Genomic DNA, 24,837 nt, shown 5'->3' with positions numbered 1-24,837 from the left:
GTGAGGTTATCTAGACCAGTCAAATTCACAGAGACTAAAAAAATTATATAGAGAATAGTGGTTGCCAGTGACTAGGGGGAGGAAGGACTGGGGTTACTGTTTAATGGGGACAGAGTTTCAGTGGGAAGAAAAAGTCCTGGAGACGGATGGTGATGAGGATTGTACAATCATGTATATGTACTTAATGACACTGAACGGTATGCTTATAAATCGTTAAAACTGTCAATTTTATAATAAGTATATTTTACCAGAATTTTTTTTTAAAGGCACACTACCACTTAGTTTGTTTTAACTTCCTTACAGATATCACCCTCCTAACCCGTGCTCCCCATGTTGTGCAATGGTGGGTGCCTCTCCCATTGCCCACCCTGGAGATCCACCTGGGAATCTCATGTCCTATGGATGCTCTTGATGCTGGGGTGGCTAACGAGGTAAGGCAGGGCTCCTTCATAGCCCCCCAAGTTTGGATAATGCATATCTTCCCTTGACAACAGCAAGAAATTCCCAAGGTGTCAATGAAAAAAATTTCTAAAAGCCACCCTCAAAGGCAGGTGAATTCCCCAAGGAATCAAGTAGGATCCTGTGAGGCAACTGTCAACAAAGCGCTGTGAATGTCCGGATGTAAATATTCTGACAACCAAGGTCGGCCTTTCTCCGTCCTAGTATATGTTAAAATGTCCTTAGAAAAACCAAACAGGGGTTCCCCCTGACCCAGGCCTCTTTCAGGCTTTACCTTGGAAACATCCACTGGCCTGGACAGGAAGTTTGAGGACATGTCGCAGACCAGCACTGCTCCCTTGACATCAGGGATAAAGTCAAACTCCACTCCGTGCACAGTCTCATTGGCGCAGTAATACACATAGGAGGCATCCGGGTTGAGGGTCCAGGTGCTCGGATCTGGAATTTCTATCACAGGAGACAAGTTAGGGACTCCACGTTTCCTCCCCTCTTCCCTTAGGGAGACGGGAGTCCACCAGGTACGACACCCCTCGCCTAGCAGGGGAGGACTGATCCCAGAGCATTCACAAGTAAAAGGCATCCTATTCATCTAGTATTACAATCACCACCAGTGTCCTAAAAGGATGCTCCATCTTATTCCTTTGACTTCTACTGGGGGCAAATAATCTTTGAGAATGGTGTGGTAGGTATTTGGGTTTTTCCTTGTCACCCAGCTTCCAACATCCTAGGTCCACGGACAGTGTCCTTTGGGTGCCAGTCTCCCTCACTCTCAGCTCATGTGATTCCAATAGAACCAATTCTACCCACAGCCCTGAAGGGTGAATGCAGTTCAGGCAAGGCCACTTGACTGATTTGGAATGGGACACAGGAGACATGAGACTGTTACTGGGAATGTTTGAGCAGAGGCATTGAAACTTGGGAGAATATAAGGCAATGAGCAGCTGCAGCCATCTTCTAAAAATGAGGGGGCAGCCTTCCTGACTGTGAAGGAGACAGAGGGAGACGCCAGGACCAGGAGAAGTCCCCTCACTGTAGGGGGGCCCTTGATTAAGCCATACCTAAAGCCAACCCAGCCCCTGGGTTTTGCAACTAAGTTAGCAGCCCAGGTGGAGAGGCAAATGGCAACCCATGCCAGTATTCCTGCCAGGAGAATCCAATAGACAGAGAGCCTAGTGGGCTATAGTCCATGGGGTTGCAAAGAGTCGGACACAACTGAAGCCACTGAGCAGGCACGCACACAACAGCCTAGGATCACTCTTTCTGCAGCAGCCAGTTAGTAATCTTAACAGGAACAGGCAGCCAATCTAAATGGTATCAAACAGGGGAAGAAAGAATTGCCCAGGGCAGGGGTAACCTGCTAGCTAAGGAGGGATCACCCACTGGCCAGCATTTCACAGACCAGCTCAGCTACCAGCACTTACTCGTGTAACTCCCAAGTTTGGGGTGGACGATATTCACAGTTCCAAACTTCTTGGCTTCTTCTGCAGCCTTAGCTGACCAGGATCCTGTCACCACATAGTCAGCACATCTTCCTGCTTTCAGGCCAATCAGGTTTAAGGGGACAGCACTGAACTGACCACACCCACCTCCTTGTACAAAAATCACTTTGTAGTTGTCTGGAATGGCTCTGGGCAGAAGCAGAGGTGACAGTAAACAGGGTCAAAGATTGAGAGTGAGTGATGCTCTTCCAGCACTTCACCCTGGGGTGGACACACCATAAGCACAATGGTAAAGCCCCACCTCTGCCTTCCCCAAATCAGTCATTTATCTACTCAATTTCTTGCACAGATATTTACTGGGCCCCACAGTGAAAGTCTGGGCTTCCCTGGTGGCTCAGACGGTAAAGAATCTGCCCGCAACGCAGGAGACCTGGGTTTGATCCCTGGGTTGGGAAGATTCTCTGGACAAGGGAATGGCTACCCACTCGAGTATTCTTGCCTGGAGAACTTCATGGAAGGGGAGCCTGGCAGGGTACAGTGCATGGGGTCGCAAAGAGTCGGACATGACTGAGTGACTAACACCTTCACTCACTTTTCATGTTGAAAGCCTATGGTTACTGTTTTGACAGAATCTTAGCAACACCCTGCTGTTCCTTTAGGGAAGCATTGGATACCACTCTCAGTCCAGCTGGTTCAAGGGTGCCCAATCCCAGCTCCAGGGGATGAGCACATGACCCACACCGGTCAGTGGGGTTTGGTTCTGAAATCTTGGATCCAAACTTCTAGAAAAGAGAAGCTGTTTCTATTGAGGGAAAGAACTTATAGGAGCTAAATCTGCAGCCACTGGTGGCCATCTGATAAAGCAAACACACAAAAAAGCAGATCCAGGAGACAGAGGAAAAGACCTTCTTTACATCATGTGAGCTCCTGCACTTTTCTGTCCTATGAAGTAATACATTTATTTATTTACTTAAGCCAAGAGTTGGGTTTCTCACTTGCAACCAAAAGTCCTAAAAGTATATATGTGCTGGTCCATGCTACGAATCAGGTGAACAGTGGAGAAGGATCTTCCATAACCCTTTAGACCTAAGCATGTTTCACCTACTCCATATATATTGAGATTAAGAGCGAAATGATTTGATTCCAGCATGGAAAATTAAGATGATGATTGGGATAGCCACAGGCCATGGAAACTGGACCCGAGCTTTTGAGCAATGTCAGAGCTTAGGAACAGATTATGCAGAAGGCAAACAGCCAGGCGACAGAGCTCCAGAAAAGAGGCTTAAGGAAAGCAGCAAAGAGCTGGGCAATGTGAGAGGGTCTTGGGCTCACCAGCAGGTGGTATGGTGTGCATGTATCTGGTTCTGAGCCATGGCTGCCTATCTCCAGGGCTCCAGAGAATAGCAGAGCAGACAGGCCTTGGGGGCGCTAACTATCAGGTTCTTGGCAGCTGGGAGGACAGCAACCCAAAGCAGGATTCCAGGTTTATGTTATTCAGATGCAGTTAACAAGGCCAAGAACTGGATGGAAGGACACCAGAGGTCTGGGTACAGGGCTCCAAAGGGACCGGCCCATACGCTGAGCCAGAAGTCCAGGCTGGGGAGGCTCACAGCCCTGCGAGTCAAATGGCACGCCTCTCAGGCCACATTCCAAGCATTCATGAAGGACAAGATCGCTCCACGAACATACTGGGAACCCAGCAGGCAGCCCCGCGTGCTGCCAAACAGATGATGAGCGCCTCTGACCTGCACGTTGTGGTGGCTTCTAACGCTCCTCAGAAAATGTCACTAAGTCAGCCCCATCTCAGGCATTTTATTAAGGCAATTTAAAGAGCAAGTTATTACACAATTAGTACAAACCCAATTTTGTTAATGAAATAATGCAAGGATGAACCCTAAAACTTTAACAATGATTATTCTTGACTGGTAGGGTTATGGACAATTCCAGTTAAATTTGTGAGTTTTTTCCCTAAGCTTCCCACCATGAACATGCACCAGTGTTATGAGCAGAAAACAAATAAGTATTGTGTTTCTAAGGTGACCATATTTGTATGTCTGTGTGAGTATGTAATGCATAAAACTGTAGCTTAAAGCAGCAATCTATTTAAGAATATAGTTTCCTCTAGGTAAGAAAAGCAGTGCAGATAACTAAGAGAGTTCATTTGAGGAACAGTTCCCAGAGTTCATAACCCTTAAAATTGCCCAAAGAGCCTGTTAAGAATGAAGTTTCTAAACAGGCTATGATTCGACAAGTCTGGGTGGGGCCCAGCACTTGAATTTTTTTTATATCTCTCCTAAGAGGTGATTCTGACAGATTGTATGAGGCCCATAATTTAAAAGCCAGTGAACTAAATTACAATTAATTATGCTGACCACTTGTCATTTAAATCCCTTCTAATCCAATTTAACTTCTACAGTGCTGAAAAATCCCAGATATAATGATTTCAAATCTTTGGAAAAACCACATAAAATAAAAATAAACACACAAATGCAGGATGAGGATCACATTAAAAGCATTATGTACTGATCTAGTGAATCTGGGAGAATCTTTAAAAAGATCTTTTAAAAGAATCTTAAAAAGATGACTTTTAAGAATGAAATATTCTGAACACATAGCAGAATGTAGTAATGCAACATACACCTACGTATATGGATTACCAAACAAGAATAACACAACTTTGTCTTTAAAATTTTATACTTACAACAATTCCCGTACAAGGGTCTCTGTCTTATTGATAATCTTAGAGAAATCTGATGACCTGTGGCTCATTTCTGTGGAAGGAAAAATAAACAAGAAAAATATTCCAGTTCAAAACCAAAGGAACAAAAGTTATTGAAGATGTAACTACAAAATTTGCAAGTAAAATAATAAAGTGAAATGTCAGTTATATTGCATACAAATGATGGACCACACATTTTAAGAGAAAATCCAAACTGATTTTCAAACTGCAAACATTTTAACTTTATTGTCACAGCAGAATGATTTTTTTTCAAGTGGCGATAGTCACTGACTGAGCCATTTGCTAATTTATTCTTCAATCTCTGATTTCTCATCACTTTCTCACAAACAAGAATTGTTTGCAAAGGCTGCCCTTTAGGACAACAGCACAAAATGCCATACTGTGCTGTCCCTTCACAGAAATTTAAGCACATGTCACTTAATTCAAATTAAGGAACAAAATTCAATAGCAATAGCACACAAAGTTAACCCTACGATCTCTTTAATACTCTGTAGCCTCTGGAACTACCAAAAAAGAAAAAGAAAATTAAAGGTTTTAAAACGTACATTTTAGAACTCAAAAGTCATCTTTCCTAATAACAGAGGGGAGAGAAACAATGGAATTATTAACATGCAAGATCTTCCAAAAAAGGCTTGTATACTTCTATACATTCAATGAGTTCATGTCTAAGAACAGCAAAAACTAAAAAGAATGTGAAACAATATTATAAATGTTTGGGCACTATTATGCAAATACATAGGATCTTTTGATCTCAGATCCTATGTATAGCAAAAACCGATTATGAAATTGTAAGCTGAGATGTATAAACCCCTCACCAGCATTTATGTTGATTTCAAAATTGCTTTGATCAAACATGCCACAGAAGTTATTAAAATTTAAAAATACATCTACAAATGCCTATGGGAAGACCCAGTAGAAATTTTAGGTTTGATGATGCATTTTAGTTAGTTCCCTTTAAATCCTGGACATTCACAACATCCAAAAGTAAATCTTACCAAGAACACTAATCCCAATTCCTTTGTAGTCTAATAATTCTTTTTGCATCTCTAGCAACACCTAGGAAAAAAAATAAAAGAAAATAAGATGATTTCAGTATGCTATGCACAACTCTCTCTGGACACACAAACTGCAAAAGAGGAGGGGCAAGGAGAAGCTCCACCCGCTGGGTCTGTGAGGAAGCATCTGTCCCTGCCACAGCCAGTCCCTTCTCTCTGCCTGTTCCCACCAAACCCCGATGATGCAACTTACATTCAAGTTGAGTATGAAACTATGCAATATGACCAATTCTAAGATACAGTTTTTCCAAAGGCACAAATTTAGAGATAAAATCTCACTTGAAAGTAAAATAAAAATCAAGTAGGAAGTTTTCTAATAACAATTCTTTACCTGTCAATATCAGTTAAAGAATAACTTTGGGAAAAATCTGATTCCCTAGAAAATGTCCCCTTCACAATTGCATTTGCGACTCTCACAACTGCATTTGCCATTCTCTGAAAGCAAAAGCACAAAAATTTCTGGGTATAGAGGACAACAAAAAATAATTTATGTCCAAATTAAACTGATAACTCAATTTTCCATCTTTTTGGTCCACTGGAATGGGTGGGTTGGGCAGGAAGTAGGAAGCACTTGCTGTGAATTAAGACAAGGCTGGGATGCTTCCCAGGTGGCGCTGGTAGTAAAGAACCAGCCTGCCAAGGCAGGAGATGCAAGAAGCATGGATTCAATCCCTGGGTCGGGAAGATCCCCTGGAGGAGGAGACCCAATCCAGTATTCTTGCCTGGAGAATCCTATGGACAGAGGAACCTGGCAGGCTACAGTCCATAGGGCTGCAGAGAGTCAGGCACAACTCAAATGACTTAGCACACACACATACACCCATGGGGGTACTGATCGCCCCCTCAACAACAGCGCTGAAGGTGATAGTCTCATCCCCAGTGTGTAGGTGAAGAATCTCAGCTGAGTCGACAAAAGAACTTAACTGCATGTCCCTATCCAGCCCTTTGACCTATCTTGTAAGATCACTGCAATCCCATAAGCACATTCTTCCTCACAAGAGCAACTGGATAGGTGGGACCCATCTTATGGCCAATAGTTCAGTGCCAGGAAAGGGGGGAAGGGCAAAGCTCATTCTCCACCCACTGCCCCCAAATACACAGCTCACTTGCTAGAGAGGTGCCTCATCGTTATTTTTCCCAAAGGCAAGTAAAAGGCAAATTACTACACACTGAAAAGAAAAACACCTATTTCATTTATATATGTATGTATACACACACACACACACTTTAATACGGGCCTCCCTGGTGACTCAGATGGTAAAGAATCTGCCTGCAATGCAGGAGATCCAGGTTCAATCCCTGGGTTGGGGAACATTTGCTGGAGAATGAAATGGCAACCCACTCCAGTATTCTGGCCTGGAGAATTCCATGGACAGAGGAACCTGGCAGGTTACAGTCCATGGAGTCTCAAAGAGTTGGACACGACTGAAGCAACTTAGCATGCACACACGCACACATATATGTACTTATTTCGTCTACATATTTCATACACATTTCAGTAAGAAGAATAGAAAGCCCTTATCAGAGATGCATGCTGCAGCGTTTACAGGAGTGAAATGACATAATATTTGGAACTAGCTTAAAATTTACCTAGAAGCAGAAGGGGAGAAAGAGAGTATAGGGGAGGGAGTGCTGAAACAAGATTAGCAAAGTGTCCTTAGTTGTTAAATCTTGGCTGGGTCTATAAATTTCATTATATTATTCCCTCTCTATCTTTGAGTATGAGTGAACTGCCATAAAGTAAAAATATCAGAAAGAAAAGCTCTAAAAATGTATACAAAATAGGTGAGACAAACACTTTGTAGAAGCATCTTGCCATCGAAGGAGGTTGCCTTAAAAAATACCAGCTAAAGATCTCATATAACATAACCTAAACTAGATCGCAACTTTGTATGAAAAAACATTTCAGCAATAAAGAAAGAATTATACAAAAAAAAAAGGAGGCTTAAGAATTTGTCATCGTTTTTGTTGGACACATTAGCACTGGCTGATCAAACAAACTTATAGTGAATCCTTTTCTTTAGTATAAACAAACATCTGTGATAGAGTCATCCCTGAACTTCTTTTCAGACTCCCTTCCTCTTATAGAATTCTCTTATAGTATTCTCTGAAAAGAACATCTATAAAGGTTTATAACCAAAATCATTATAAAAAGCTTTAAAGACTTCTACCCAAAAAGCATACCCCTCTAATCAAGTGAAGTTTATTTTTTTCAAACTGAAGAATGCAATAATTTTGTGGATCACAACCAATATTTTTTTTAATGAACTAGAATAGACCAAAGAAGAATATAATATAAAATTGTGTATGTTGTAGTCATCAGGCTAAATACTTCATAAACTTTTTGTTTTGATTATGTGCAGGTACTTGCTCACTTCGTGAAATATATTTTTCATTATGGTTCAGCCAAAAAAAGTTTGCAAAACTTCTCTAATCTTTATAATTCAACTAACTCAAGAAAACACAAAAATAGAAACAGCTGCCCCCTCACAGGTTAGAGAGCACATATGAAGGCATAAATCCTCCAGGAAGATAAATAATAAGTAATTGTATTAATAACAATTATCTTTATAATAAATGCAGAACAAATTACACAGGAAACAAATATGCAAAAGACTCCAAAACACGAAGGGTGAAAACCAGTGAGGGTAGCAGAAACTTTTGCATATTTGTGACAGGAAATCTCACCTATCACAGACTGCAATAACTAAGAAAAAAGTAAGCCCTGTACTCTCAGCTACTATGAGCACTGAGAAAAGCAAAATGTTCTTTACCGTCTACAATTATAAAAATTCTCTCCTCTTAGGACAACACAGAGAAGGCTCTGGCCCAGGGATATTTCCACTCTGTTTAACAATAGATAATTGAAAAGCACTTGGCTATGTCTCATGTTGCTACAAGGTATTATCAGAGTTATCCCGGTTAGAAAATGCAAAATGTAACAGCAGGGGCAGCTGGTCAACGCGTCCAAGGCACATTAGAGACTAGGCCTCCTTCACAGCTGGTGGGGTGGGGAGGAGAATGGGGGTGGGGGGAGTGGGTATTGAAGGTTAGGGAAGGAGCTGGAACCCGGCTGGGGGCTGGAAGGCAGGGAATGAGTTACACTTGCACTTGAAAGGTCTGGTAATGGCCCGGGGGAGAATTCAGTCATTCATTTGCTCCAGAACAAAATGAAGCGAACTGGGCTAGCTGCCCAGTGCCTACCACAGCTTGAATATTAGAATGCCTTTAGGGTACACGCCAGTACAGGGAGAAATCTATGCATGAAACAGAGCAGAGAAAAATAGGTTTAGGGACGGGTGGAGTCTCTGAGAAGCAAAGCGGGAAAGCCTGGGCTGTACTGAAGTCTTTCAAACTTACATTTTTTGAAAAGCAACGTTTCCAAGTGCTAGCTGAAGCCAACACTGCTCCTGAGGGGTTTTGCACGGGCCTCTAGTTTACACTTCGCTCCAATTAACACGATCCCTATTCACCACTCATTCACCATGTCCATTCACACATCCACTCAACACTGCCTGGCTCGCAGCACTGCTGGGCAAGGCGAATGCACAGTTGAGACTTTTTCTTTCCCGCCGCACCCCTAGTCCGACCCGGTTGAAGGCACAGCGCCTGAGTTTGCAGGTGTGTTGAGCAGCGAGCCAGCACGTCCCCGGCGGGCCGAACTCAGAACGCGGCGCACCAGTAGCCGGCGCCAGGGGCAGCTGAGCAAGCAAACTTCAAGTTTCCTTCTCCAAAGTATTCTTCCAAAGGCCCACCCGCGACATATCCTGAACTGGGCGTGCACACTCATGCAGAGTATTTAGGGGACTCGGGGAGGGTAGAGGGGATCCGAGCCCTCCACGCAGGGATGCACAGCCACCAACGCGCCTGCTCCCGCCTGGAGCGCCGTCCTAGCGCGCGCTCCCTGGGACTTACGGAGCGCGGCAGCTTGGCAGGCCCGGGTCCGAAGTTGACCACCGGCATCAGGGAGTCCATGGTGCTGCTGCAGGGACGGCAGGAGTCAGCCGGAGAGGACCTATCGATTGAGCAGCGCAAGTTTGCGTCTGGCGAAGACTTTCCGCTCTCTTTCAGTTCCGAGAGGCGCCAGTAGCGGCCTGCACTATCGCTGGCCCTGCGCTGATTGGTTTGCGCAATGGGACTCTCATCCCCCATTGGTCGTGCTTCGCAGTCACGGCTCATGAGCAGTTGCTCCACCTCGCGTTTTCTGTTTCAACCCTTTTTGATCAATGCAAGGCACGCGGGAGATTGCACCAGCCTGTCGGCTCGGCTGCTTGCCCGCCCGACAACCGTGGGCGGCTAGAAGCGGTTGCCCTTGCCAACATGCGTTGGCACTTCTGCACCCTTGAGGCCGGTTCCAGTCCTCCAACCCTGACCTCAGACTCCGTGGGCTGCATGGGGAGATGCGGAGTAAATCATTCCTCACCCCCATCCAACTACATCTTCACCAGACCGTAGACTGGACTGTGATGCATTTGTTTGAGTCAGCAGTCATTAACTCACTAAACTTTCCTAAGCACCCCCGCCATGGGCGCCAGATACTACAGGGGAGAGGCAGAGCCCCCAAGGATGGAACTGCAGGGTGAAATGGGCTGGGGGTGGGTGGGTGGGAGATGAGGTTCTCTGCAAAACATCAAGGCGCCAAGGCTTAAAGCAGGATTAAGAGACGTGTGTTGCCAAGGACGCTGAGAGGAGCTTTGACCTGGGAAGTCTAGCTGCTTCCCAGGCAAGTCCTTTTAAGTTGCTGATTCTCCGTTTCCCCTTGTGAAAAGAGCGAGCTGGAACCTGGCATTACCTCTCGGGTTTCGCAGGCGCTGACAAACTGTGAGTTTAGAAACGTGAGGAGATATTAACAAGAAAGCGATACCTCTGGGGAGCGTCAGCCCAAGCCAGGGCCAGGCACAGGGCCAGCACAGCTGAAACTTTTCCACATAAGTGTTCTTCTCAGAAGAACTCCAGTGAAGACCCACATGGGACTCTGAAATAGGGAGGCCCCCTTCCTGCAAGAAAAAAGTTCCTTCGAAGTCTGGAATTTCATCATTTGTTTAAAATGTGAATTTTTCCTTCTACTCTCTAATTTAACCCAGTTTCTTATTAAAATATTTTCCCAAATCTTTGAGCAAAAGTGATACACCAGGAATACACAGAATGCCTTTTCTGGGGCTTTCCGCCATCACACCAGCCAGTGTCAACCACGCTAGTTTGAAAAGGTTTGTAAACTGACAAGGTTAGGACTTTTGTTTGCTTTAGTGTGGTATGTGGGAGGGATTGAGCTAGAATAGGAGGTCCTGCTTTAGCTTTGGGTGGTGGAGGGCAAAGTTTCCAGAAAAAGCTGAAATGAACAAGGTTCACTGCCTTCCTCTGCACATTCATTTAGAAAATTGCAAAATTGAATAGAGGGTATGAATGTCTATCCATAAACTCAAGTGTGCAAGAATTGTCACGTATCCGTTATCGCATGTAATGACTTAGTTGTAGACCCCAAGCAGCTAATCTACTATGGGAGTGGGGGAGCTCATCCCAGGGAGTTACACAGTTCCGTGGCATGGAGTAGAGAGGAAAGCACTCGTCCATTTGGTCCTCCTTCCCCAGAAAATCTAGCTGAGTTGTTGCCACTGTTGAAGTCTATATGCTACTTCAATAGCTGTCTACCACTTTTATGACTCGTTTGGGTGGAGAAAGGGTGGCTATCCAGGCTTCTCAAGTAGTACAGTGGTAAAAACTGCATGCCAATGCAGGAGACACAAGAGACATGGGTTCGATCCCTGGGTCCAGAAGATCCCCTGGAGTAGGAAATGGCAGCATGCTCCAGTATTCTTGCCTGGAAAATTCCATGGACAGAGAAACCTTTTGGGCTACAGTCCATGGGGTCACAAAGAGTCGGACAAGACTGAGAGACTGAGCATACACACACAAGAGTGGCTGCCATCCTGTCTACCACAACATGCCATGCAGTTATTCCTCTGAGAGGCTTGTAGTGTCCTAGATGACATCATGGATAAGGCACACAGACCCTTTACTCAGGGACCTGCTGACCTCTGTCTCTTTCTTGGGTCTCTGTCTCTCTCCCAACCCAAGGAAGTCTCTTTTTCACTCTAGAAATAATCTATCTCTTTCTATGCTTCATCCTCAAACATTCTGTCTACAAACACCTTCAGCCAGGGCCACTTAGGTATAAAAAGACGGTGGTGAGACTGTGGTAAATTGAAATGCACACACCCATTTATGGCAGAGTTGCACCAACCCACCCCACATGTATGCTTCCCCTTCCATAGAGTAGAGCCTTTGTCAGGCTCCATATTTCCCAGCTCCCTTTGCATCAAGGCAGGTCATGTGGCTGGGACCCACCAATGGAAGGGAACAGAGGATACCACTTTCGGACCAAGGTGGTTGATAAATGGTATGCTCCTCCACTTCCTTTTTCCTGTTCTGCAGGCTGAAATTGAAGACTCTAAAGTCCTAGGGGATGGTGGAGACAGAAAGGAAGGAGCCCCAGCTTCTGAACTACCTGATCTGGGCTTGTTACACATGAGAAATAAGCTTCTCTTAGGTTATGCCACTGAAATCTGAAGGGCTATGTTATCCTAACTTATACACCATCTAAATGCAACAGCTGCAGCTCAGAGATCCAGCTTGTTGTCACCAAGTGAACAAACAAGATTGTTCAAGCTATCTTCCCATACTTAAAGAGAAACCAAAAACTCAGATTTTTGTGTGACATTTCCTAACTCTTAAATGTTTACAAATTTCAGACAGTAATATGCAGATCAATATTGTGAGGCATCAAACTTAGCTTCTCAGAAGCCTGATGCAGCCTGCTGATCACCAGCTCTCCTTCTAGGGACTATTTATAGTATTCTGTCATGTATTTCCCCTTATTCAACAAAGAGCATCTTTGTTTCTATTTGGAGAAGGGAAGACACTGGGGAAAATATAACCTTAAAATATTATTCTGTCATTCTTGCCTATTTTGCAGTGCAGATGTATAAAGATAGCTCAGGGAACCCCTGTATTTCATGAGGGCCTTTCCCCTCTAGGGCTTTCCTGGTGACTCAGATGGCAAAAAATCTCCTGCATTGCAAGAGACCCAGTCCCTGTGTCGGGAAGATCCCCTGGAGACGAGAATGGTAACCCACTCCAGTATTCTTGTCTGGAGAATCCCATGGGCAGAGGAACATGGCGGGGCTACAGTTAATGGGGTCTCAAAGAGTCAGACACGACTGAGCTGCTAACACTTTTCATTTTCACTTTGCTCCCCTCTTGGTAGATTCTCATGAAATGCATACTTTGTAAATATCAATTTTCATAGATATTTTTATTGAGCCCTTAATATGAATGAATGGTGAGCTTTGCTGCCATTTCCAATCAGATCAGTGTTTGACTTCACTTTCACTTTTCACTTTCATGCATTGGAGAAAGAAATGGCAACCCACTCCAGTGTTCTTGCCTGGAGAATCCCAGGGACGGGGGAGCCTGGTGGGCTGCGTCTATGGGGTCACACAGAGTCGGACACGACTGAAGTGACTTAGCAGCAGCAGCAGGAAGAGAAGAGAAGGCAACTCTGAGGAAGAAAGAAACCTGTTTGTTTGGAATGAGTGAAGTTACTTCTATTACTCTTTTTCTAACTGGAGATGAAGATCTTTTTCCTTTTCACTCATCATTTCCAGAGAAAATGGAGGACAGGGAGAGGGATTCATCAGAGTTTGTATAGCAAAAAGAAATGTCACAATCCTATTACACTCTCCATTCTGACCCCAACTGGTAGGAAAAGATATCCATCCTACTCACTTTATTACCTCAGTTTATGTCCTCACCCTATTTTGCTTCATTTTTTTATTGTGATAAAATACACATAACATGAAATGTACCATTTTAACATTTTTAAATGTACAATTCAGTGGCATTAATACTTTCACATGGCTGTGAAATCATCACCACCATCCATCTCCAGAACTTTTTCACCTTCCCAAACTGAAACTCTGTCTGTACCCATTAAACAGTGTCCCTGTTCCCCCTCACCTAGCTCCTGTAAACCACCATTCAACTTTCTGTCTCTAAATTTGACTGTTGTAAGTGAAATGGAACAGGACCCTAAGGGGCCTTCCCTGAAACAGGTCCCTGAGTCCACTGCCTCTTGTCTGTAGGAAAGCTTTAGCCCTCTAGACCTTCCCTGAGTTCCAAAGTTCAATGCTCTTTGCAAAACAAAGAAAATGCAAAAACAAAAGAAGGCAAGACAAAATCTTAATAGTTTGTCCATAAAACAGAGTCAAGGACCTTTAGTTCCTCCTCAAGGACTATAGATAATATTCTGAGTCATATCTTTGAATTGTTTTGGAGATATTAGAACCCCCACCAGGTAGAAGTTAACTGCATGCTGACCACCAGCACATAGACCCCAGACTGGTTGGACTCAGAAAGTAGATGACTGAGATTTCGAAACTTCATCCTGTCACCTCTTAGTCAATCAAGCCAATCACCTCTAACGCTCACCCCTAATGTTGTCTTTAAAACCTCTTCCTTGAAAGCCATCCAGAAGTTCAGGGCTTGAGCATTAGCTGCCCATTATCCTTGCTTGACCCTTTCCAATTAATATTATACTTTCCTTCACCACAGATTGGTATCAGTAAATCAGTTTTGCTGCTTGTCAGGTGAGTGTGAGATAAGCTGGGACCTGGGACCCTTTGCTGCAGTGCTGCAATGCTTGCACCTGGACAAACCTCTCCTCCAGCAACAAAGTACAAAGAAACTATATGGGACTAAAAATAACTGTGTGTATGTGCAGTTGAGGCAAGTTCTGGACCAAAAGATACAAAGAAGAAAAAAAAAACAAAAAGCCCAACTGCAATTTCTGAAGAGCCAGAAGCAAAAACTGGGTGCTGGAAGTGAAAGCAGGGTACTATACATGCCCTTTGCACTCAACACCACAAAGGGATGGGCAAACCACCTAAACCACCCGTCCCTCTAGCCCAGCCCCTGGACACACTCCCACCCTCATCCCATATGAGGAATGAGCTCCTTCCCACTACCTGAGCCCCACCCCCAGGAGTGTGCAAGGGAACTTGTCACTTGTTTTAGCTCCCTCCTGCAGCAAGCAGTGCAGGAGCCCCAGAAAAGCCTTACCCGAATTTCTTTTCTGGCCTCTCAGTTCAGTTCAGTCACTCAGTCGTGTCCGACTCTGCGACCCCATGAATCGCAGCACGCCAGGCCTCCTTGTCCATCACCTGTCCATCCCAGAGTTCACCCAGACTCACGTCCATCGAGTCAGTGATGCCATCCAGCCATCTCATCCTCTGTCGTCCCCTTCTCCTCCTGTCCCCAATCCCTCCCATCATCAGAGTCTTTTCCGATAAGTCAACTCTTCACATGAGGTGGCCAAAGTATTGGAGTTTCAGCTTTAGCATCAGTCCTTCCAAAATACACCCAGGACTGATCTCCTTCAGAATGGACTGGTTGGATCTCCTTGCAGTCCAAAGGACTCTCAAGAGTCTTCTCCAGCACCACAGTTCAAAAGCATCAATTCTTTGGCGCTCAGCTTTCTTCACAGTCCAACTCTCACATCCATACATGACCACTGGAAAAACCATAGCCTTGACTAGACGGACTTTTGTTGGCAAAGCAATGTCTCTGCTTTTGAATATGCTATCTAGGTTGGTCCTAACTTTCTTTACAAGGAGTAAGTGTCTTTTAATTTCATGGCTGCAGTCACCATCGGCAGTGATTTTGGAGCCCCAAAAAATAAAGTCTGACACTGTTTCCACTGTTTCCCCATCTATTTCCCATGAAGTGATGGGACCAGATGCCATGATCTTAGTTTCCTGAATGTTGAGCTTTCTGGCCTCTAGCCAATTTCTATTCATTTGGGAAGACCAAGAACCCTGGGGTTGGTATCAAATGAACCCAAATTTGGTTCAGTAACAAACGTATCTCTTGTAAGTGGAAGATATAAAATTTGCCTTTTGTGACCAGCTTATACCACTTAGTACAATGTCTTCTCAGTTCATCCTTTTTTTTCTCTCTGTTTTTATTTAATAGATTTTATTATTTAGAACAGTTTGAGGTTCAAGGAAAAATTGAGAGGAAGGTCCAGAGATTTCCCAACTACTTCCCATCCCTACACATGCATAGCCTCTCTGATTATCAACATCCCCCGCCAGAGTGGTCCATTTGTTATAACGGATGAACCTCCATTGACACATCATTATCACCAAAAGTCCACATTTTGCATTAGGGCTCACTCTTGGTATTGTACATTCTGTAGGTTTGGACAAGGCTACAGTAACATGTATCCATTGTTATAGTATCATACAGAGAAGTTTCACTGCCTAAAAATCCTCTGTGCTCTGCCTATTTATCCCTCAGTTCCCCCCTTTTGCTTCATTTTCAAATAATCGATATAGAGAGCATTCCACTGCAAACTTCATACAAATAAAATATCTAAGGGGGTCATTTTAGGGGAAGTGGGCAACATAACACAGGAAACACAATACTGCTTATATCTCCTGACACCCTAAAATGATTATGATATAGAAAAAGCATCACGTTTTTTTAACCTGAAAATGTATGTATTTCACTGCCTTTTTTTTTAAAAAAAAGGAAAAGAACAACATTTCTGGCACCACCTCTCTAGCTTGTAAACAGACTATTCATCACACCCAGCGTGCTGGACCTAGTCATGTATACATGCATCTTTTGGATCAGCACTATCCACCTGCATGCATGCTAAGTCACTTCAGTCATGCATGACTCTTTGCGACCCCAAGGACTGTAGCCCACAAGGCTTCTCTATCCATGGGATTCTCGAGGCAAGAATACTGGAGTGCATTGCCCTGCCCTCCTCCAGGGGATCTTCCAGATCCAGGGATTGAGCTGTGTCTTTTACATCTCTTGCCTTGGCAAGTGGGTTCTTTACCACTAGTGCCACCTGAGAAGCCCCACTTTTCACCTGGGATATCTCATTCATTTCAGGGTCCCACATGGAATGTGAAAACAGGCCACAGAACACTTGTTTACTCATCTGTTCAAAATCTATATTTCTCTATTATAGAAACCATCATCTCAGTTTTAGAATGACTTCTGTACTTTTATAATCTGAATGTAGTTTTGTTCTTTCCTTTTCTTTCTGGAGGCAGAGCAAATACAAAGAAAGGTGATACAGCAAAGCCAGGGATATCTGGGGGCGGCAGCAGGGGAAGCCAGTGCAGGACTTGGGTCTTCCTGCCTTCCCCCTTTTTCTCATACTCCAAACTAAGTCTCATTCCACAAGGTATCAAAGGAGGTTTTATCTTCCCTCATTGCCTTATTCACTCTCTTAGCAAATCTGCTCTACCTCCAGACTTTTCTCCGGTCCATCTGCTTCTCTCTATCACCTGCCTGTCCAAGCTCCCATGGATTTTTCTCAATTACTGGACCTGGTTTCCCTGCATTCACTTTGGCCCCTTGAATCCATTCTCCAAAGAGCAGGAACATCCATCCAATTTGGAAAAACTGTGTGTGTTTTTTTAAAAATGGCTGTTGCTGATACATTTGTTGACACTCTTCACTGTAAAAGTCACTCAGTTGTGTCTGACTCTTTGAGACCACATGGACTGTATAGTCCATGGAATTCTCCAGGCCAGAATCATGGACTGGGTAGCCTTTCCCTTCTCCAGGGGATCTTCCCAAACCAGGGATTGAACCCAGGTCTCCTGCATTGCAGGCAGATTCTTTACCAGCAAAGCCACTAGGGAAGCCCCCAACAGTGAACGTTGATCTTTTAGGAATCAGAAAACTAAAATGGACTGGAATGGGTGAATTTAACTCAGATGACCATTATGTCTACTACTGTGGGCAAGAATCCCTTAGAGGAAATGCAGTAGCCATCATAGTCAACAAGAGAGTCCAAAATGCAGTACTTGGATGCAATCTCAAAAATGACAGAATGATCTCTATTCATTTCCAAGGCAAACCATTCAATATCACACTAATCCAAGTCTATGCCCCGACCAGTAATGCTGAAGAAGCTGAAGTTCAACAGTTCTATGAAGATCTACAAGACCTTCTAGAACTAACACGCCAAAAAAAAAAAAAATGTCCTTTTCATTATAGGGGACTGGAGTGCAAAAATAGGAAGTCAAGAAACACCTGGCTGCTGCTGCTGCTAAGTCACTTCAGTCGTGTCCAACTCTGTGCGACCCCATAGACAGCAGCCCACCAGGCTCCCCCATCCCTGGGATTCTCCAGGCAAGAACACTGGAGTGGGTTGCCATTTTCTTCTCCAATGCATGAAAGTGAAAAGTTAAAGTGAAGTCACTCAGTCATGTCCAACCCTCAGCGACCCCATGGGCTGCAGCCTTCCAGGCTCCTCCATCCATGGGATTTTCCAGGCAAGAGTACTGGAGTGGGGTGCCATTGCCTTCTCCTGGAGCACCAGGCAAATTTGGCCTTGGAGTACAGAATGAAGCAGGGAAAAGGCTAATACAGTTTTGCCAAGACAATGCACTGGTCATAGCAAACACCCTCCTCCAACAACACAAGAGAAGACTCTACACATGGACATCCCCAGATCGTCAATACCAAAATCAGACTGATTATATTCTTTGCAGCCAAAGATGGAGAAGCTCTATACAGTCAGGAAAAACAACACCAGGAGCTGACTGTGGCTCAGATTATGAACTTCGTATTGCCAAATTCAGAATTAAATTGAATAAAGTGGGGAAAACCACTAGACCATTCAGGTATGACCTAAATCAAATCCCTTAAGATTATACAGTGGAAGTGAGAAATAGATTCAAGGGATTAGATCTGATAGACAGTGCCTGAAGAACTATGGATGGAAGTTCATGACATTGTCCAGGAAACAGGGATCAAGACCATCCCCAAGAAAAAGAAATGCAAAAAAGCAAAATGGCTGTCTGAGGAGGCCTTACAAATAGCTGTGAATAGAAGAGAAGCAAAAAGCAAAGAAGAAATGGAAAGATAGACCCATTTGAATGCAGAGTTCCAAAGAATAGTAAGGAGAGACAAGAAAGCCTTCCACAGTGATCAGTGCAAAGAAATAGAGGAAAACAATAGAGTGGGAAAAACTAGAGATCTCTTCAAGAAAATTAGAGATACCAAGGGAACCTTTCATGCAAAGATGGGCACAATAAAGGACAAAAATAATATGGACCTAACAGAAGCAGAAGAAGAGGTGGCAAGAATGCACAGAAGAACTACACAAAAAAAATCTTCATGACCAAGATAATCACGATGGTGTGGTCACTCACCTCGAGCCAGACATCCTGGAATGTGAAGTCAAGTGGGCCTTAGGAAGCATCATTATGAACAAAGCTAGTGGAGGTGATGGCATTCCTGTTGAGCTATTTCAAATCCTAAAAGATGATGCTGTGAAAGTGCTACACTCAATATGCCAGCAAATTTGGAAAACTCAGCAGTGGCCACAGGACCAGAAAAGGTCAGTTTTCATTCCAATCCCAAAGAAAGGCAATGTCAAAGAATGCTCAAACTACCACACAATTGCACTCATCTCACACGCTAGTAAAGTAATGCTCAAAATTCTCCAAGCCAGCTTCAACAGTACATGAACCATGAACTTCCAGATGTTCAAGCTGGATTTAGAAAAGGCAGAGGAACCAGAGATCAAATTGTCAATATCCGCTGGATCATCAAAAAAGCAAGAGAGTTCCATAAAAACACCGACTTCTGCTTTATTGACTATGCCAAAGCCTTTGACTGTGTGGATCACAACAAACTGTGGCAAATTCTTAAAGAGATGGGAATACCAGACCGCCTGACCTGTCTCTTGAGAAATCTGTATGCAAGTCAGGAAGCAACAGTTAGAACTGGACATGGGACAACAGACTGGTTCCAAATAGGAAAAGGAGTGCATCAAGGCTGTATATTGTCATCCTGCTTATTTAACTTATATGCAGAGTACATCATGAGAAATGCTGGGCTGGAAGAAGCACAAGCTGGAATCAAGATTACCAGGAGAAATATCAATAACCTCGGATATGCAGATGACAACACCCTTATGGCAGAAAGTGGAAAAGAACTAAAGAGCCTCTTGATGAAAGTGAAAGAGGAGAGTGAAAAAAATTGGCTTAAAGCTCAACATTCAGAAATCTAAGATCATGGCATCTGACCCCATCACTTATGGCAAATAGATGCGTAACAGTGGAAACAGTGACAGCCTTTAATTTGGGGGGCTCCAAAATCACTGCAGACGGTGACTACAGCCATGAAATTAAAAGAATCTTCCTTCTTGGAAGAAAAGTCATGACTAATCTAGGCAGCATATTAACAAGTAGAGACATTACTTTGCCAACAAAGGTCTGTCTAGTCAAAGCTATGGTTTTTCCAGTAGTCATGTATGGATATGAGAGTTGGACTATAAAGAAAGTTGAGTGCTGAAGCACTGATGCTTTTGAACTGTGGTGTTGGAGAAAACTCTTGAGAGTCCCTTGGACTGCAAGGAGATCCAACCAGTCCATCATAAAGGAAATCAGTCCTGAATATCCATTGGAAGGACTGATGCTGAAGCTGAAAGCCCAGTACTTTTGCCACCTGATGTAAAGAACTGACTCATTTGAAAGACCCTGATGCTGGGAAAGATTGACGGCGAGAGGAGAAGGGGATGACAGAGGATGAGATGGTTGGATGGCATCACCAACTCAATGGACATGAGTTTGAGTAAATTCGGGGAGTTGGTGATGGACAGGGAGGCCAGCATGCTGCAGTCCATGGGGTTGCAAAGAGTCGGACACAACTGAGCAACTGAACTGAACTGAACTGTTGCTGATATACAGCTGCTATCTATAAAATAGTTATTTAATGAGAACCTACTGTATAGCACAGGGAACTCTACTCTGCTCTGTGCTGAATTAAATGAGAAAGGAAACTAAAAGAGGGGATATGTGTACATGTATAGCTGATTTACTTTGCTGTATAGCAAGAAACTAAAACAACAGTAATCCAATAAAAATTAATAAAAAGTAAATAAATAAAAATTTTAAAACATACCTGGAGTAGAACATATAACTGCTCTGCTGAAATCCTCTAACAGCTTCCCATTACATTTAGAACTGAACTCCTAAAAGGCCCACAAGACCTCACCTGACCTGGTCCTTGGTCACCTCTTGGCTCAGCCTTTTACTTGCTCAATCTCCGAACTCCTCCTTCAGTCCCAGGACTCTCTCAGGCTCCTTCCCTCACCAAATTCCCTCCCTCCAGCCTCCTCATGGCTGGCTCTGCCCATCTCTCAGTCTATTGAGGCACCATCTTTTCACACTGTGACTGACCACCTTATCAAAAGTACCCCCTGCCCACCCTTATCTCATTTCTTGGGACACTTCTCTCATAACTTGCTAGTCAATGAAATACTAAAACTTACTCACTGTAGAATGAGTACATTCTAGAAAGTACATTCTCTGAGAGCTGAGACTGTGCTTAACTTGCTCATGGCTATACCTCAGTATCAGGTATACTGATGAGTGCTTGCTTGATACTCCAAGAGTGAATTAAAAAAGGCAGAAAGAATGAAATAGATGGCATTGTTGACAGTCTTTGTTGCTGAAACATTATTTTTCTGGAACTTTCCATAGTGAATATTCCAAACTTAATCAACTTTTTAAAAAGTTGGTTATTTTTTAAATAGTGGAGTGAGGATAGGCATGAAACCCTCCACGAAGCCCTGGTGATCCTGAGAAGCTACTTGGCAACTTTTGCGAGCCCATAACTGCTGAGGCCCATCTTTCTACCAGGTGTTTCTGCTGAGGCTGAAAGGCTGATCATAGCATCTAGTACTAACATGTTGTCCTTTAGTTAGAACTTTAGGTCAGTGTTTCCACTGATGATGGAATCACTTCTATCCAACTGGCACTGGATCCAATCCCACTTCTCTGACTTTGCACAACTACCTGAAATTTATGACAGGTCTTGGCAAGTTGCAAGCTGTTGAAAGGACATGTTTTATGGGGAAAGAAGAGGTAGTTAGAGGAGCAGAGCTGGGGGTGGGGCAGGTGGTAATGCACGATGTTTCTCAGACTCAAAGAGCTGGAATTTTGGAATGTCATCTAAAATTATCTATACATGCAATCTGAGAGTGGGTCTCTCCCAGCATTGTCCTGGAGCAGTGGATAGGAAAATTATGATACATTCCCTTGTAAGTCAGCACAAAGCCATTCCTAGATGATTGCCCAGAGATTGGGGTGGAGGTTTGCAGAGCTGGGAAATGGGATGAAATTACCATCATCTTTAAGGCTGTCTATCTATATCAAAATACGAAGGATTTTCAGTGTGTCTTACACACATTTGGGGGTATCTGTTATCAGATTCAAATTGTAGATCTCAGGAACTTAGTGTAACTCCTTCCCTTTCTGATGAGGAAAATGGTCCTGGGTTGAAGGGATGGTGTCAGGTTGGGCCAGTCCTGCCATCAGTGGCTTCATAGATGTTATCCCCTGTGTCCCACTAGTAATCTCTGCCCCCACTTTGCAGAAGGAAAAGCTGAAACCCAGCTCATATATCTGTCTAGGGTCACCAAGAATCTGAGAAATCAGACCAAAGAGAGAACAGTAAATCATCCATCTATTCCAGAGACTATGACCCTTCTTCTACACACATCCCCCCTTATTAAAATGATTTAAAGTTGTCAGTCAAGTCATTTAAATTCTCTGAGGAGAGAGCAAACTCAGAGAAATAAGAGCTGAACCTGAGCAATACACAGATCTAGAAAGTGAAGGGTGTGAGCAGGAGCAGTCATACAAGCATGGGCATATGCTGCCCTGTCCTCAGGATGTCCTCAGGATGCTGCCACTCCATCCACAGAATACTGCATCCTCTCCCAACAGCAGGTAGGGCCACAGACATTATTTCTGTGACTTTGTACTTATGCTGCTTTCTAGTCTGCCAGCCCCAGAGTTGATCCCTGGTATCTCAAGCAGCCTTGGTTAAACTTGTCCATTTTTTCTCTGTCCTTTCTACCATCCCTTTTCACCCCAAGCTCCTTCTCACCTCTTTTTAGTCATTTATCTCCAAGTTCACTGCTGCCATTTTGCTGGCCCTCCATGTTTCTGCAACTGCTCAGTGCCACAGGGACATTTTAAACCATCCTTAGGGAGATGGCTCAGAGGAGCAGCTTTCTGGCTGGTGTGCAATATAATTTTTTTAGCTATATAAATTTTGAGATGTGTTTATACAGAAGGCCCAGTGTTTGGGAGATTTTCTCTTCTTCCCTGTGTTTTGAACTTGGCTTGTTTACATACTGCTTTGGTACCTGGAGACACATATGGTATTTTGCCTTCGTTTTCTTAGATCTTGAAAAATCTGGATAGCATTTGTTGTTCCAAAGTGATTTTCTCCTTTTTAAAGTTTTCCTGAGGCAAATGTTACACATGACTGCTTTAAAATATTTAAGCATTCTAGATATTCAGAATGTAGAAGAGAATGTCCAACCTTCAAGACAATTTCAGTTTAGGTATGTTTTTTAAATAGAGAATATACTCATATGATTCAAAAGTCAAACATATAAGAGTTTTACAGTGAAAGTGTCCTAGTTTTCCCACCCATCTAGGTCCCATTGCATCTCTACTTGTAGCCAGTTGCTACAAGTTGCTTTTGGATCTTTCCAGAGTTTCTTTAGCAAATATAAGAAAATACAAATATATATATTTATTCAATCCCTTTCTTTTGCACAAAAGGTAGCAAACTACATGCACTATTTTTGCATCTTGCTTTTAAAATTTTACAACAGAGCAAATTTGGCTTAGAACATAAAGAAATCAAAAATAAAAGGCAATTTGCACACATGTGCACACACACACACATGGATGTGCACACTTCTTTTTTTGGTATAACTAAGCAGCCATGAAATTAAAAGATGCTTACTCCTTGGAAGGAAAGTTAGGACCAACCTAGATAGCATATTCAAAAGCAGAGACATTACTTTGCCAACAAAGGTCCATCTAGTCAAGGCTATGGTTTTTCCTGTGGTCATGTATGGATGTGAGAGTGAACTATAAAGAAAGCTGAGCGCAGAAGAATTGATGTTTCTGAATTGTGGTGTTGGAGAAGACTCTTGAGAGTCTCTTGGACTGCAAGGAGATCCAACCAGTCCATCCTAAAGGAGATCAGTCCTGGGTGTTCATTGGAAGGACTGATGTTGAAGCTGAAACTCCAATACTTTGGCCACCTGATGTGAAGAGCTGACTCATTTGAAAAGACCCTGATGCTGGGGAAGATTGAGGGCAGGAGGAGAAGGGGACGACAGAGGATAAGATTGTTGGATGGCATTATAGGCTCAATGGACATGGGTTTGGGTGGACTCCAGCAGTTGGAGATGGACAGGGAGGCGTAGCAGGCTGTGGTTCATGGGGTCGCAAAGAGTCGGACAAGACTGAGCTACTGAACTGACTGACTGAAGCAGGCTAAATTAACTGAGTCAATAATTGTTCAGCTTGCTCTTCTTTATGGGCCTTAGTAAGAAATAAACTATTAAGAAGGTCTGGTGTTCCTTTTCTGATGTAAAAGTTTTGGATGAGAAGATCCCATTTGACAGGTAACAGCAGAAGATGGGAGCAGGGGAGCCAGTCTAAGAGCCAGAACTGCCCAGGTTCACGTTTTGCTTATTCAAACACATTGAGATGCACCTCTTTTAGGGCCAACCAAAATTGAGCGACTGAACTGAACTGAACTCTGGGCAATGTATTTAAAAATATATAAGGGTTGAAAGGCCCCTCTGGATGGTGCTGTCTAGCCCCTCATCTTACAGAGGACTAGAAAGTAAATCATCGCTGATCATACAGCACATTTAATGGCAGAAGCAGAAACCAGATTGCTCTTCTTTGTTCTTAGACCAGTGTTCAAAAGACTATTTCCTGCTATCCTCCATTTCCTTGTGGAGGAAGGTAGTAGCCTAGTCCTGTCATTAGTCCATATTTAGAGGAACACTGGATGGCCTGTGCTCAATTCGCTTAGCTGCATCCCTGGGCTCTCCTAATTGCAACCGCCCGAAATCTCACTCAAACCATCAGAGGGGAGATGAATCCATCTTTGAACCTAGAACCAAACTTCAGAGCAAATGGGCAAAGGTAAGGATTTGCTTCAGGGGCAATTTGGACAAGACACCCATGTGCTGGGACTCTCTTCCTTTGTTTTTGTTTTGAAAATC

General features: G+C 43.6%; 1 protein-coding gene across 1 annotated transcript in view; it reads right to left on the bottom strand.

The window, feature by feature from the left end:
* The window catches only part of PSAT1 (phosphoserine aminotransferase 1), a 28,295-nt gene extending 18,541 nt beyond the window's left edge, over nucleotides 1-9,754 (bottom strand). Inside the window, exons 1-5 of the mRNA NM_001102150.1 lie at nucleotides 9,609-9,754; nucleotides 5,634-5,694; nucleotides 4,600-4,669; nucleotides 1,881-2,086; nucleotides 734-906 (exon numbers count right to left, since the gene is read on the bottom strand). Of these exons, the coding sequence (NP_001095620.1) occupies nucleotides 734-906; nucleotides 1,881-2,086; nucleotides 4,600-4,669; nucleotides 5,634-5,694; nucleotides 9,609-9,668 (570 nt within the window). The 5' untranslated portion in view covers nucleotides 9,669-9,754. The remainder of the gene's footprint in view (nucleotides 1-733; nucleotides 907-1,880; nucleotides 2,087-4,599; nucleotides 4,670-5,633; nucleotides 5,695-9,608) is intronic.
* Between the last annotated feature and the right edge of the window lie 15,083 nt (nucleotides 9,755-24,837).

The sequence above is a fragment of the Bos taurus genome, chromosome 8 (genome assembly GCF_002263795.3).
Source record: "Bos taurus isolate L1 Dominette 01449 registration number 42190680 breed Hereford chromosome 8, ARS-UCD2.0, whole genome shotgun sequence".
NCBI classification, from domain to species: Eukaryota; Metazoa; Chordata; class Mammalia; order Artiodactyla; family Bovidae; genus Bos; species Bos taurus.
The sequence above is the reverse complement of the archived record's forward strand: the minus strand, read 5'-3'. Positions and strand labels throughout refer to the sequence as shown.